The sequence below is a fragment of the Oratosquilla oratoria genome, chromosome 2 (genome assembly GCF_046742065.1).
Source record: "Oratosquilla oratoria isolate Oo_2021 chromosome 2, ASM4674206v1, whole genome shotgun sequence".
Lineage (NCBI taxonomy): Eukaryota > Metazoa > Arthropoda > Malacostraca > Stomatopoda > Squillidae > Oratosquilla > Oratosquilla oratoria.
Genome location: NC_134778.1, coordinates 86,368,301 through 86,381,866, shown reverse-complemented (window position 1 = coordinate 86,381,866; position 13,566 = coordinate 86,368,301). Strand labels below are relative to the sequence as shown.

The 13,566-nt window shown below is 38.7% G+C and overlaps 1 protein-coding gene across 4 annotated transcripts in view; it reads right to left on the bottom strand.

The window, feature by feature from the left end:
- Positions 1-3,786: 3,786 nt before the first annotated feature.
- Positions 3,787-13,566, bottom strand: part of Abl (tyrosine-protein kinase Abl) — a 110,469-nt gene continuing 100,689 nt past the window's right edge. For all 4 annotated transcript variants that reach the window (XM_076212362.1, XM_076212365.1, XM_076212374.1 and 1 more), the window contains exon 14: positions 3,787-8,703. In XM_076212362.1, the coding sequence (XP_076068477.1) occupies positions 5,883-8,703 (2,821 nt within the window). In that variant the 3' untranslated portion in view covers positions 3,787-5,882. The remainder of the gene's footprint in view (positions 8,704-13,566) is intronic.

Here is a 13,566-nt window from a genome sequence, read left to right as displayed (position 1 = left end):
TTTGGGGGGGGGGGTCTGCAATGTAAATTTCTTGAAAGAATGATGGGGAGGAAGGGGGGTGGGATTATGAAGGTTACATCAAGTAAAGCTGTTGGACTCTACTGCAGAATGTAGTAGGGGACAAGAATGATCCTTCATCCATGAGATGTAAAGTTGGGATAGACATTGAATGTTTTGGGTGGGTGTAGGATGGGTGCATGCTTTGAAATAGCCACCATCCTAAAAAGGGGTTAAAGGTCTTTTGGTGTATGTATGTATATGTGTGTGTATATATATATATATATCTTTCTGCATGAGGGGACAGAAAGGGGGGGTCACTGATTAAATGAAGTGACCTTGCTACATTGTTTATGACCCAGGGCAGTGGGCGAGATGCAGGGGTAATCCATTATCCAGGAGCCAAGAAAAGAGTGAGGGAGGGGTGGTCAATGGGAGTGGAATATGAGGGGATAAAATGGGTGGGAATGGATTTATGCCTTTGACTTTGGCTATCTCCCTTGTAAGGGGGGAAAAGCCCTTAGTACATGTACAGTATATATAAATTTTTGACAACGGAATGAAAAAAAAAAAAGAGATCCCAAGTCATATACTGTAGACTCTAAAGAAATATAGAAAAACCAACAAATTGGAAAAATAATTAACAGAAACAAAACAGATCAATGTAGAAGTTTGATAAATGGAGATATAGAAACAAAGGGACTAATGACGGGTAACTGTATGTGGTGATCCTGTGATTTTGACAGAGGAATGAATCACCTTCCTGCTGCCCATTTTTCTAAACTCATCAACCTCCCCCTTAACTCCATCTGGAGATGCAACCCTGAGGGGCTGACAGTTTGTATCCAGACTAGGCTTGAGATCTTTCTATCAACTTCAGCTATATTTTTCCCACATTTTCACATATGAAAAACTGCTCCCTCCCTCCTAGTTTTCACTGGTATTTACCTAGTTGTATTATATGGGAACAGAGAAATGCTCGTAGTGACCCACCTTTGTATCTTTCAGTATCTATTTTGTTCTTAAATTCTTGTATAGTTTTTGCACCCACTGTTGCCTCATCCAATTTGTTCCAGATATCTACCAATCTGTGTGGGAAACTATTCTTTTTCAGATCTCTTCTATAGCTATCCCTTTTGAGTTTCTTTTCATGCCCTCTTGTTTTTCTCTTATCCCACTTTAATGAATCTTCCCTGATGAGGATTTCCATCCCTTTCATAATTCTGTAAATAGCCTCTTTCTCTTCTTTGTTCAAGGGTTGGTAGTTCCAGTTTGTCATATGAGTGTTAATGCCATCTTTGTCGTTGATCTTTGGATTCTTTTTAATTTCTTTATATATTTTTTTAGTACTGGGTGTCCATAGTGTCACAGTTTACTACAATCTTGGTCTTATCAGTGTGACTATTTTCTTTACCATTTCCTCATCCAAGTAGTCATAAACCACTTTCATTGATCTTAGTAAGTTGAAGGTTTCTCCGACTATATTGTTGATATGGTTGTCTGGTGACATGTCTTTGCTGATAATTACTCTTAGGTCCCTTTCTGAGCTAACTTTTTTTTTACTTCCTTTGTACCAATTTTGTATTGCCCTGATATTCTATTTTTACTTTTTCCAAACTCCATTATACTACATTTCTTGATGTTGAAGTTCACTTCCCACTTTTGACTCCATTCCCAGACTTTATCCAGGTCTCTCTGTAGTGATTCACAGTCTTTTTCTGTACTTTCTTTAGTAGTTTTGCATCATCTGCAAAGTTCATATAACATTCCACACCTTCATTCATGTCATCTATATATATGGCAAACATTATCAGAGCCAATACAGAACCTTGTGGGACTACTTATCATTTCTTCCCAAGTTGAGCTTTTGTCTCTAAGTACCACCCTCATTATTCTCCCATTCAAGAAATCTTCCATCCATTTCAATAACTTTCCTTGTACACCACCTATTATTTCGATTTTTCTTAGCTTTTTTTGTGGTACTTTATCAAATGCTTTTTTATAAATCTAGGAAAGCACAATCAGCCCATCTGTCCCCTTTCTTGAATTATTTCTATTAGCCTCGAGTAAAAGCAAATCATGTTAGTGGCACATGATCTTCCATGTCTACAGCCAAATTGTTTAGGATTCAATATATCATTTTCTTCTAAATGCTTAATCCATCTACTTTTGATGACTTCTTCACATATTTTTGCTATTGTGCTTGCAAGGGAGACCGGTCTATAGTTAGTTGGATTTTCCTTGTCCCCCCCCCTTTATATATTGGTACAATATTTGCAAATTTCCAATCTTGTGGTACCTTTCCTTCTTTGAGTAATCAATTATCTTATAGATTTTGTCTGTTAGTTCATTTATACATTCTTTTATTATCCAATCTACAATTCCATCCGGACTGTGTGATTTTCCGAAGTCAAGGTTTACTATTTGGTCCCTTATTTCCTTCTGTGTCACAGTTATTTCTTTCATTGGGGGAATCTTTCTCTCTGTTCTTCATCCCAATTTTGTGTACTTTCAATTATGAACACAGATTTAAAATGTTTGTTCATAATTTTAGACATTTCTACATCATCTTCATTACCTTGATACAGTTTCATTATTTCTTGTTTATCTTTTAGTTTACCATTCACATACCTGAAGAATTGTTTAGGTTGGTCCTTGCATTTGTCTATTATGTCTTTTTCATAGTTTCTCTTTTCATCCCTACATATTTTTACATATTCATTTCCTAGTTTGATATACATTTGCTACAAGCTTTGTCTATTTTATCTTTAGCCTCACTACATTTCTTGTTGTACCAGCATTTAATGTACATCCTTTCTTGCTTCTGCTTTGGTACATATTTGTCTATTCCCTTTTCATAAATGTCTTTTAATATGTTCCATTTCTCTTCCATCTTTGTTCCTTCATTTAACAAGTGTTCGTTATTTACATTTTGAAAGAATTTTCAAAAGTTTCCCAAAATCCATTTTGTTGTACATTAGTCTTCCTTTTCTATGTTTCTCATTTCTTCTCAAATCAATTTGTTCTTTTAGTTCAAACTATTAGTAAGTGGTCTTCCCAATTGGTGTTTTGTATTCTATTCTATCCACAATTTGAGGCTCTGACATAAATATAAAATCTAGTATTGACGGTTCTTGTTTCTATATCTGGTATTTTCCTTTACCCATTGAGTCATTGTGTATTCAATGGTCATATCCAGTAGTATATTTCCCCAAAGGTCTTCTCCATCTTTCACTGTCATTTCTTCCTAACATATTTCTTTCAAGTTAAAGTCACCCATAATTACTATGTTTCCTCCTTCTTTCAGAAGTCCCACACTAGTACAATGCAGAAAACAATCCCAGAGAGATGGACAAGAAGGCCTAAGTCATTGCCAACCACTGTGGGTTTTCAATTAGTAAAAACTTGGGCCAATAATCATTATCAATATTAAATAGTGACCCATGAATCTAGATCCAACTCCATATATTACAAAAAAGTAAGTATAGACATAAAGATGAGACCCCATGAATACAGTTTCAATCCTGTATATTATGATTTGGTAAATACACATATAAACATACATCTATGAACACTAATGCAGTTATATACCAACACCTATGTAATCATACGTGAATGAACAAATACATCTCATATTACTGTACATACCAAATATCAAATATGTAATATAATACAAGTCTGCTTCATGTACAATCTACACTGTGTAGAATAAAAGGCAATGGCTTCATTTGTCTCATGTGTATTAGAACAATATGTATCATATTGGACTGGGGACAATAAAACAAAATCTTAAATATACCAATGGGATTCAGAATTTGTTGTCATATTGGCATTCGTCTTAGAAAATGAGACAAACTTACATAAATCATGGTCAATATGATCATATGACTTTATATAAATTATATGCATGTATGTATGTATATATATATATATATATAAATATATATATATAAATTTATATATATATATATATGCAGGCATATGCACACACATGTATGAGCACAATTATTTTGATGAAAAATTCATACAATGAGTTTAATAATGATAATGAAATAAAGTTCAGCCTGGGAACTGGAGAGATGATCAGCATATCCACAAGTATGTCCTGTAGTATGACAGCTAAAAGTGAACCAAGACCTACAATGATATGGATGATTAAAATAATGTAAACAAAGCTTTACCATTTGGCTGTAAATTATAGAGAAAAATTACATCACATGAATTAATAAAACAAATTATGATGGAGTAGAAGGAAACTATCAAGCCACCATATGAAATACATCAGAAAAGTAAATGAGTCAAAACTAAATAAAAAAGCATTCTAACCCATTTAACCTGTTTGTGACAAAAAGAGATGTGTCATTTTTGAGTTTGCTAAACAAATACTTTTATATTTACGAACAAACAAGCCTCTCTGCATGTGTCTGAATGCAAGATTTCCAAATGGAGGAGGAAGAAAGTTGAACTAAATATATTAAGGGTAATTTAGTGGATTGAAAAAAGAAAAAGAAGAAAAGAAAAAAATATATATATATTATTCACCTTACTCCTACACAAGTTGACACTCAAGTATTTCATCCTTTACCTCAACCACCTTTAAGGAAAGAGAAGTTAAAGAAGAAGAAGAAGAAGAAAACAAAAAACAAAAATATATATATATATATATATATATACATATATATATAAACATAAATACATATATCATATGTATATATATAAAATAAAGAATAATAAGAATAATATAAAAAAAAATAATAAGAATAATTATTCCCATATTATATGAATACACCCAACATGAAGCAAACAATCTTTTGTCAACCTTCTCATTTTTCATACATTTCTCCAACTTAAAATTTATTTTCTTCCACTCCATATTTCTTCCACAATTATTTCAATCCCATTTAGTTTTCCCCTTTCCTATTTCCTTGTCATACTCTTTCTTCCTTGTGGGGATTAACACTAATCTTTTATATGTAACATGGGGGGGGTTACTTAAAAGGAATGGCAACACACTTATCTTTTTAAACCATGTGTATATGCACACATACACAATTGCAAAGATGCACCAAAAATACACAATTATCACACACCTCAATTTCGACCCACGTACACATTCACACACAAAAACAAAATTATGGGTTTAATACCAGAAACCCTTCTACCATCTCTCATTGTGATTAGAGTTCAGGGAAATTTAGGTGATCTTCGGAAGGGACAACATTAAGGTTTCCCAGTCCCCTACAGTGGCCTACGAATGGAATTTACTATTTACACATGACTTGGTTATGAGGCACCAGCTCAAAAGCTGTGCTTAATTAATAAAATCCTAAGTTGTCCTCATGCAAACACTGGCTGGCAGAACAGAACAAGACGGACAAAACATTTCCATTACAGGATGTGGTATAGCCCCATCAGACTGAATCCTCCATATAAAAAAGGAATAAAAAATCCATATTGTCATCATTCAGGATCAGTCCTAGTTTTGCGAGTATTAACACAATCAAGCAGCTGCTGCACACTTTCCCATCTGAATTCATTGCATATCTCAAAGTAACTAATTCATCTATCCAGAATAGTCATTTCTACATATAGCAATAAAAAAGAAATCCATGAAATAATACACCTCTGCACATCCTTCCATCCAGCTGCCTGTGTTATGTTCATGACCACAACAATTATTGATAAACAATGACTTAACTGCTGCCTTTTAATGCATGACTGGTTACTACATACAAGACAAATGATCTGAAACTTGTATGCCACTGATTTGCCACATACAAAATCAATGTCATGTACACTTGAGTATGACAAAGACCAATCACACATTTACAAGTAACCAATCAGGCACATGAAAAAGACCTGTTCACCACTTGAGTGTTTCATGCTTAACGCATAACAGCATTGATGATATCCTTGACAGTAATTTCTACTTCCCCAAGTAGTTTGTCATTGCTGTCCTGTGCCTTGCCACCAGAGGACTGTAGCTGCTGACACTGGCCCTCTAATCGTGTCAGTAGCTCACGAAAATGAAAGCGACTCTGTGGTGGAATGTTGTCTGCATAAGTAGTGCAGGTCTGGTGCAGCTTGGTTGTGCGTTGTGCAAGACCTAGGCAGCATCCAGAGGTCAGCTCACCACCCCGTGCCAAGCTGATGGATTCCTCCAGCCCTCGACACTGCTCTAATACACCTCCTCGTGCTGCATCCCCTGTCCCTGCACTGGTGCTGTTGTTTACAGTATTAATAGCTGCAGTACTACTAGTTGTGGTGGTACTGCCACTTTTATTACCTGCTGCTGAGTCTTTACCTTCCCCTAATTCCTCACGAACTTCCCGTTTCACCAGAGCCACTGGAGCAGTAGGCGGTTTGATGAAAGAAGGAGTAGCATAGATTCCAGCTGGCTTGGGTGGGGGTGGTTTCACACCTCCTGGTGGGGGAGGAAGTTTGAAGCTCTTCACTAAAGGCTTGACTGGCACCGATGGTTTGGCATTGTTGTCTTCTGTGTGGAATCCTGGGGGAGGCCACACACGACGTTCCAGTTTACCTACCTTGGCCTCTTCTTCTGGAGTCTTGCGAGTCTCCTTGTCCTTTTCCCCTTTGCTAACTTTCAGCAGTTCAGGTCTTTTATAAATACCAGAAGAATATTTAGGACTAGTTTGATTAGGATCTAATTTGGAGGACTTTTCAGAGTCTTGCTTCTCCCATAGTTTCTTTAGACTACTAATGCTACTTGAGCTGTATCTCTTGGCATCATCATCATCCACTTTAAGGGAGTCACTCATTACACTGTCAGGCTTGTCACTTGTAACACTGTCACGCTTGTTACTCAACACACTTGTCACACTCTCACTCATTCCCGTCACTGGTGCAGTTCCTGTCTCAGTCCCTTCCCCTTCTTCCCCTTCCCCGTCACCTTCAGCCCAATTGACTTCCCCTTCCCCATTAGCACTCTTCTGTTCCTCCTCTTCTTGCTCCTCCTCCTCCTCTGCTGCCTTATTTTTCTTTTCAGGGCACTTGGTAAAACTCGTCTTTCTTAGCTGGGAGCGGAAATCCACAAGCCCCGTTTTCCCGTCCGTCATATCCCCACACTGTCCATCCTCTATATTTTTGTCAGTTTTTCTAAGCTGCACTTTAAAATCTATTTTCTTGTCCTCTTTTTCTGATACAGACTTTTCAAATTTGTTTTTCACCCTCTTTAAGTTACTCTTAAAACTATGAGCTGTATTAGTTGAGTCTTTTGGTTCACCACTCTCATTCTCTTTCCCAAGTGAGTTATCAGAATTAGCAGCATATCCACTATCACCAGACCCTCCCTGATCTACTGTCTTTCTACCACTTTTATTTTTCAGGCTTTCAAAAAGTTCAGACACAAGCTGCACAGCAGGATTCTTGGGTGAAGTAGGGGCACTTTGAGTCTCACCCTGAGGAGCTGGTGGTGATGCAGGACGTTCAATGGATTTTTTTGAGTCTTCTGCTTCCCTAATTTCTGTTACCAGCTTGAGTTCAAGGCTCTCCTTGACGTCATGGTTAATGCCGAGACCTAGGACGGTACACTGACGTGATGCTTCTTCAGGGTTGGCAGATTCATCTGCACTACCATCCCTTGAAGCCATTGATGCAGCATCCACAGATGTGCTGTGACCATCAACAGCTGCAGGAGATGACGGTGTTGGGCCGACTTCCCCAGCTGGGGATGATGGAGTGTGAACACCTTCTGTTGTTTCCAACGAAGATGAACCAGGACTTTTGGCTAACGATGTACTTGACCTTGTTTTCACACGGTCATTGAGAGCTCCTGACCGTGGGGAAAGGTTCTCTGTTGACTTGAAACTTTCACATGAATCAGAGGATTGGTCCCTATGCCTTAAATTGACCCCAAATCTTGATGCTGGACTTATCTCACTAGTATCTGTGTCCAGGCTGTTGTCCAAGCTAGGTTTGGCTCGTACTGGTGGCCTTCCAGAATCACCAACTTCTTTGAGTCTTCGTCTCGTAACATTGAAGGCTGGGCGATCAAGCAAAGGAGATTCTGTGTTGTGCTGACCATCTTCCTGCTGGTTACCAGTTGAAGGCAGACGCTGTGGGCTAAGACTTGAGTGTTCAGTCTTCCTTCTGAGTCGTGGTGATGGAACTGGTTTCTGGCTCATTCGCCGCCTTGTCTCTGGGGAAGAGGAAGCTAAATCACCACCACCAGGAGGAGGAGGAAAGTCTGGAGTACCACAACGTGAGTGTGCCTCCTCAGTAAACTCATCAGGAGGTGGAAGGTCAGCTGGAGGTGGAGGAAATTCTAGATCAGCTAAGGTAGGTTCTTTGGACCGTTTGTCAACTCTTGGAGGTGTTATCCTGGTCCCTAATCTTGCTACCAGAGGACTCTGGGGTTGGAATCCACTTTGTGATGAATTGCTACGAATCATTGCTGCCTTGTTTGCTTCAGAATCCCCTTGCTGGTCTTCATTCTGTTCTTCTGTTGGAGGTACTCCTTGAGACAGACCACTTTGCCTCAAAGACTCCAAGTAGGCTCCAATTCTGGCACCCTTTGGAAGAGTCCCATAACGATTGATTGCTCTCTTCACATTCTGCACCTCTAGGGCTGCCACAGTCACCCGTTTGGTTCCACTCTGCTGGCTCTCTGCTTTCTCCATGCGACCCCTCCTTACACGGTCACTGCCTCCAACTCTGCCATCACGTCCACCTGGCCCCAACTTGTGCCTGGTGACAAAATTGAAGAACATTTTGAAAAATACATAAGTACTGGTTACTAACTATAAACTATTACATCAATTCCTAATACCATGGGAAAAATTGCATGACTACTTACAAATAAAGTGTATATTACTTATCTACATGATTACTTTTATTAATAAGAATATGATGGAGAAAGACAAGTATATGGGTATATGTATTCATACTTTAATCTGAAGGTGTGTGAGTACAGGTAAAACTATACCAGTGCTAGTATACAGATGTATGTCATTTACCTAAACAAGTTTACAACATGGAGTTAAAACCCAAAACATCCTATTTCTTTTCTCTTTAGTTCAACTCAAATAGGTATATATTTTTGTTTGCTTTGAGCTCTAAAAATTGTACTAAGACCTAACTGTGGTTGTTCTGTGAAATGAACATCAAGAAATAATCATTACCCATCACCCATCTTCAAAACGAATCAACACCCTCACCTCCTTCTGGAGGTGCCCTATGGAATTGGACTGGGACCAAGATTTCCATCAACTGACCATTTTTCCTACATTTTTTTTCACTCACAGTCAACTATCAACTGGCTCCCTTCTTTCTCCTTCTATTAGCCAGTAAAATATGTCTACTATAGAAATGAAATGTTCTGTGATTGGCTGCCTGGCAATCATTTTGAAAATTATGGTTTCTTTGTTTGTTTACGTACAACTTTTGATATATATAAAACTAAACAGTCCTCAAGACATATACTACCAACACTGATCACTGTGACATATCCACAACAAGTAATGGCTAACAAACATCTTCAATGGAAGAGAGTGCAGAACTCCAAAACAACCAACTATATGTGATCTAAAGATTTGTATCATAGAATCTCCCGAACAGCAATACTCTCACCTACACAATCAAACTTCTTCACAAGTGATCAGGCCAATGATGGGCACCTGCGTGTGGTGGTCCTGTAAGATGGACAGTGAAGCTGCCCATTTTCAAAACTTGTTGAACCCCAGCACTTCTATCAAGAGGTGCAGCCCTGAGGTCCAGGATATCTATCAACTTCAACTGTATTTCTTACACTTTTTCACATATGGGGAGATGACAACCTGTGACTGGTTCCTTTTCCCTACCACTTTCAGCTAGTGACACAAAAACAGTACCAGACTAATACAACACAAACAACAGTAAAATGTTCCTTCCCAGAGTTCTGTGGGTGGCCATGAGGACTGTTGCCAACCACTGTGGGGGTTGCAAATTTTCCATTTAATGAAACTCAAGGCAATAACTGATTGACAAGTGATTTCCCCACACCTAATCCACAACATAATGTCAAAGTAATCATCAATGCAGATGGCTTAATAATAATAACCCAACACAACTACAAACCAGTAGCCAAGAACACTCAAACACACATACATAACACACCAAGGACTTTATCCCTCTTACAAGAAAGGTAACCAGTCAAAAGGCATAATTCCACTTCCACCCACTTCATCCCCATCCATTCCACCCCTATTCATCACCCCTCCCTCTCTTTCATCTTGGCTCCTCCTGGATGACAGGTCATCCCTGCATCTCACCCATTGCCCTGGGTCGGAAGCAATGCAACAAGACACAGCACATCCACAGCAAGGCCACGTCATTTAATTGGCAACCCCCCTCTCCGTCCCTTTATACAAAAACATTGAAGATGGGGAGAAATCCCTTCAGACTGCATCAAAATATCATTTACATGTAATGATGTAACCACTCCCTAACCCCCCCTCTTCCTATCCCTTACCCACTCCCTTCCATGCATCACAGTATCCTCCATACACAGCCATTCTCTGCTCACCCCTATCTTCTGTCCTCTCCCTTCCTAAACAGACATCCTCCTCTTGCTCAATACCCCTTTCACCCCATCCATCCATCTCATCCTCAGTCGACCCCTCATGTTCACTTCCTCCACCTCTGCCTTCCACACTTCTTTTACTAATCTTTCTTCACTCATTCTTTCCATGTGTCCAAACCATCTCAATACTCTTTCATCACCTCTATCTCCCATCTGTTTTCCAACCCCGCTCTCCTCCTCACCTTGTTTCTCACTCTATCCAACCTTGCAACCCCTACCATTCTTCTCAGACATTTCATTTCAAACACATTTAAACCCTTCCTCTCTTATGTTCCATGTCTCTGCCCCATACAGTGCTGTCAGCACAATTACCCCTTCATACACTCTCCTCCCTCTTAGCGTCCATTCAAAGATGTCTATTTCTCAAGACACTTTTTAATCCCCAAAGGCATTTACTTGCTTCTCTCAATCTACATTCTACCTCTACCTCCACTCCTCCCTTTCCCGCAACATGTAACCCCAAATACCTAAAGCTACCCACTTCTTCCAGCCTCCTTCTTTTAAGACTCACTTCTAGATTGCTGCCATCCTCTCCCCTTGTACGTCTCATCACCTTACTTTTACCCACATTTACCTTTAACTTTCTCCTTTCGTACACCTTCCAAAACAGTCACTAACTTCCTTAATCTCTCTTCTGATCCTGCTACAAGCAGTGTCATCAGCAAACAACAACTGGCTTACCTCCCATTTTTCTCCATTTTCTTTAACCAACTCCAATTACCTGCCCATTACCCTTGCATTTATCTCCCACACCACCCTGCCCATGCACATATTGAACAGCCATGGTGACATGACAAATTCCTCAAACCACTTGCTCTCTCCATTTCTAATTCTAACACAAGCTCTATTACTCTTGTAAAACCTCTTGACTGCCCTTAACAGTTTTCCTCCAATCCCATATATCTGCAAAACTTCCCACATTGCCTTCCTGCCTACCATGTCATACACCTTTTCCATATCTATAAAGGCCCAAAAAACATACTTAGCCTTTGCTAAAGCTTTCTTACATGTGTGTCTCACCACAAAAATCTGAAATACACAACCCCTACCTATCCTAAACCCACACTGTTCCTCACCAATTACACCCTCTGTTTCTCTCCTAATCCTCTCAATCAAAATCCCCCCATAAGCCTTCCCAACTACACTCAAACTCCCTCTGAAACTACTACACTCATATTTGTCCCCTTTTCCCTTTCAAAGCAGAACTATATAGGCACTCCTCCAATCCTCCAGGACTCTACCCTCCCTTAAACAAACATTAAACAACCTCATCAGTAGGGGTGTGCCGATTAATTGGCATTGGCGAGAATCGGTATTTTTTTCATGGGATTCGGCATCAGCAATATTTTGCCGATGCCCATGCCCTTTCCCATATTCCTGGGGTCAAATATTAGATAGCAGAGACTGAGTTAGATTTAGGTTTTACTATTAAGTTAGCTTTAAGAAATTGATTAATAAATTTTACACTCTGTACATGTGTTTTATTAAAACCATGCATTAAATGATTCAAGTTAAGTGAAGTTAATAGTTACATCAAAATCTATGAAATGAGTAATTTTTTACCTTTTTTTTTTCAACCGATAGAAAATAATACAATCATATATTGATTATCATAAACTGGTTGGTTGATAAGCACTTCATTAAGTTCATTCAATCATTAGCATCCAACAGTTCAATGACTGGCATGTATAAATCTACATAGATTATAAAGCAAGTAAAAATCAGTTTAATTACTTTATATAAAAAACTGATATACCGTAATTATATAAAGTGGGATCAGTGTTAGTATCGGCAACAAGAGTGAATAGGACTCAGCATCAGTATTGGCATCAGCAATTAATGGTAAATAGGGATTAGCATTGGCACCAGCAAAAAAAAAAAAAAAAATGGAATCGGCACACCCCTACTCATCAGCCAGTCCAACATCACTGCACCTCCCTTCTTTTGACACTTCACATGACACCCACCTAACCCAGGTGCCAATACCTGCTCTCTTCATTTTTAATAATTGCTTGCAACTAATTTTTTCTTATTTCTCCCCCACTTTCCTCATTCATCACTCTCATACTCAAACATACTTAGACAAAAACAATGGCTAAGACAAAAGAGAAATCATCAGTGACATTGCTTATCCCAGACAACCATGAATCCAAGGAATATCTAACAATAAATTGAATGATATTGGGTCACAAGAGCCCTAAAATCCTGGGATTTGTTTATAATATTATGTCTTTAACCCACACATCAAAAACTTAACAGTGAAATTCAACAAGAAAATAAACATACTAAGGTCAATAGCAATCGTGGGCTTTGGTTAACTGAAAGAAATTCTAACTAGTCTGCAAATACTTCTTAAGAATCACACTAATCTATACTTCCCCAGCATAGTTCTCTAAAATTAAGAGGACAGAGACACCCTAAAAACTAAGTAAAACAAAGTATTATGAATAATAACAGGATGTACTACAACCATCTCAATAGAATATCATACAGAAACCAAAATCCTACACATAGGATGGCAGGCAAAGAATTCTTTACAAGATACCCCATTCCCACCCATCCATAATAAATATGAAAACAGACACCTTACAGACTAAACATTATAAAGCATGAGAAGGAAAACAGGATGTACTAAAACCATCCAAACACAGCAACCAAAATCCTCCCCAATTAGCATCACATGGAAATGATAAGTACACAGTTCTATGCTAGATACTCACCAACCTCATTATATCATACAAATGTGCATTCATACTACTCAATCATCTAAAATAACCTTCCACCTGCACCACACAAAACATACATATATACATACATATACCAAAGGCTTTTTCCCCATTATACGGGGGGTAGCCAAAAAGAAAAATGCATAGAAACCATTCCCACCCATTCCATCCCCTACATATTCCACTCCCCTCCACTCTCCTACCCTCCCTCTCATCTTGGCTCCTCCTGGATGACAGGTCATCCCTGCATCCTGTCCACTGCCC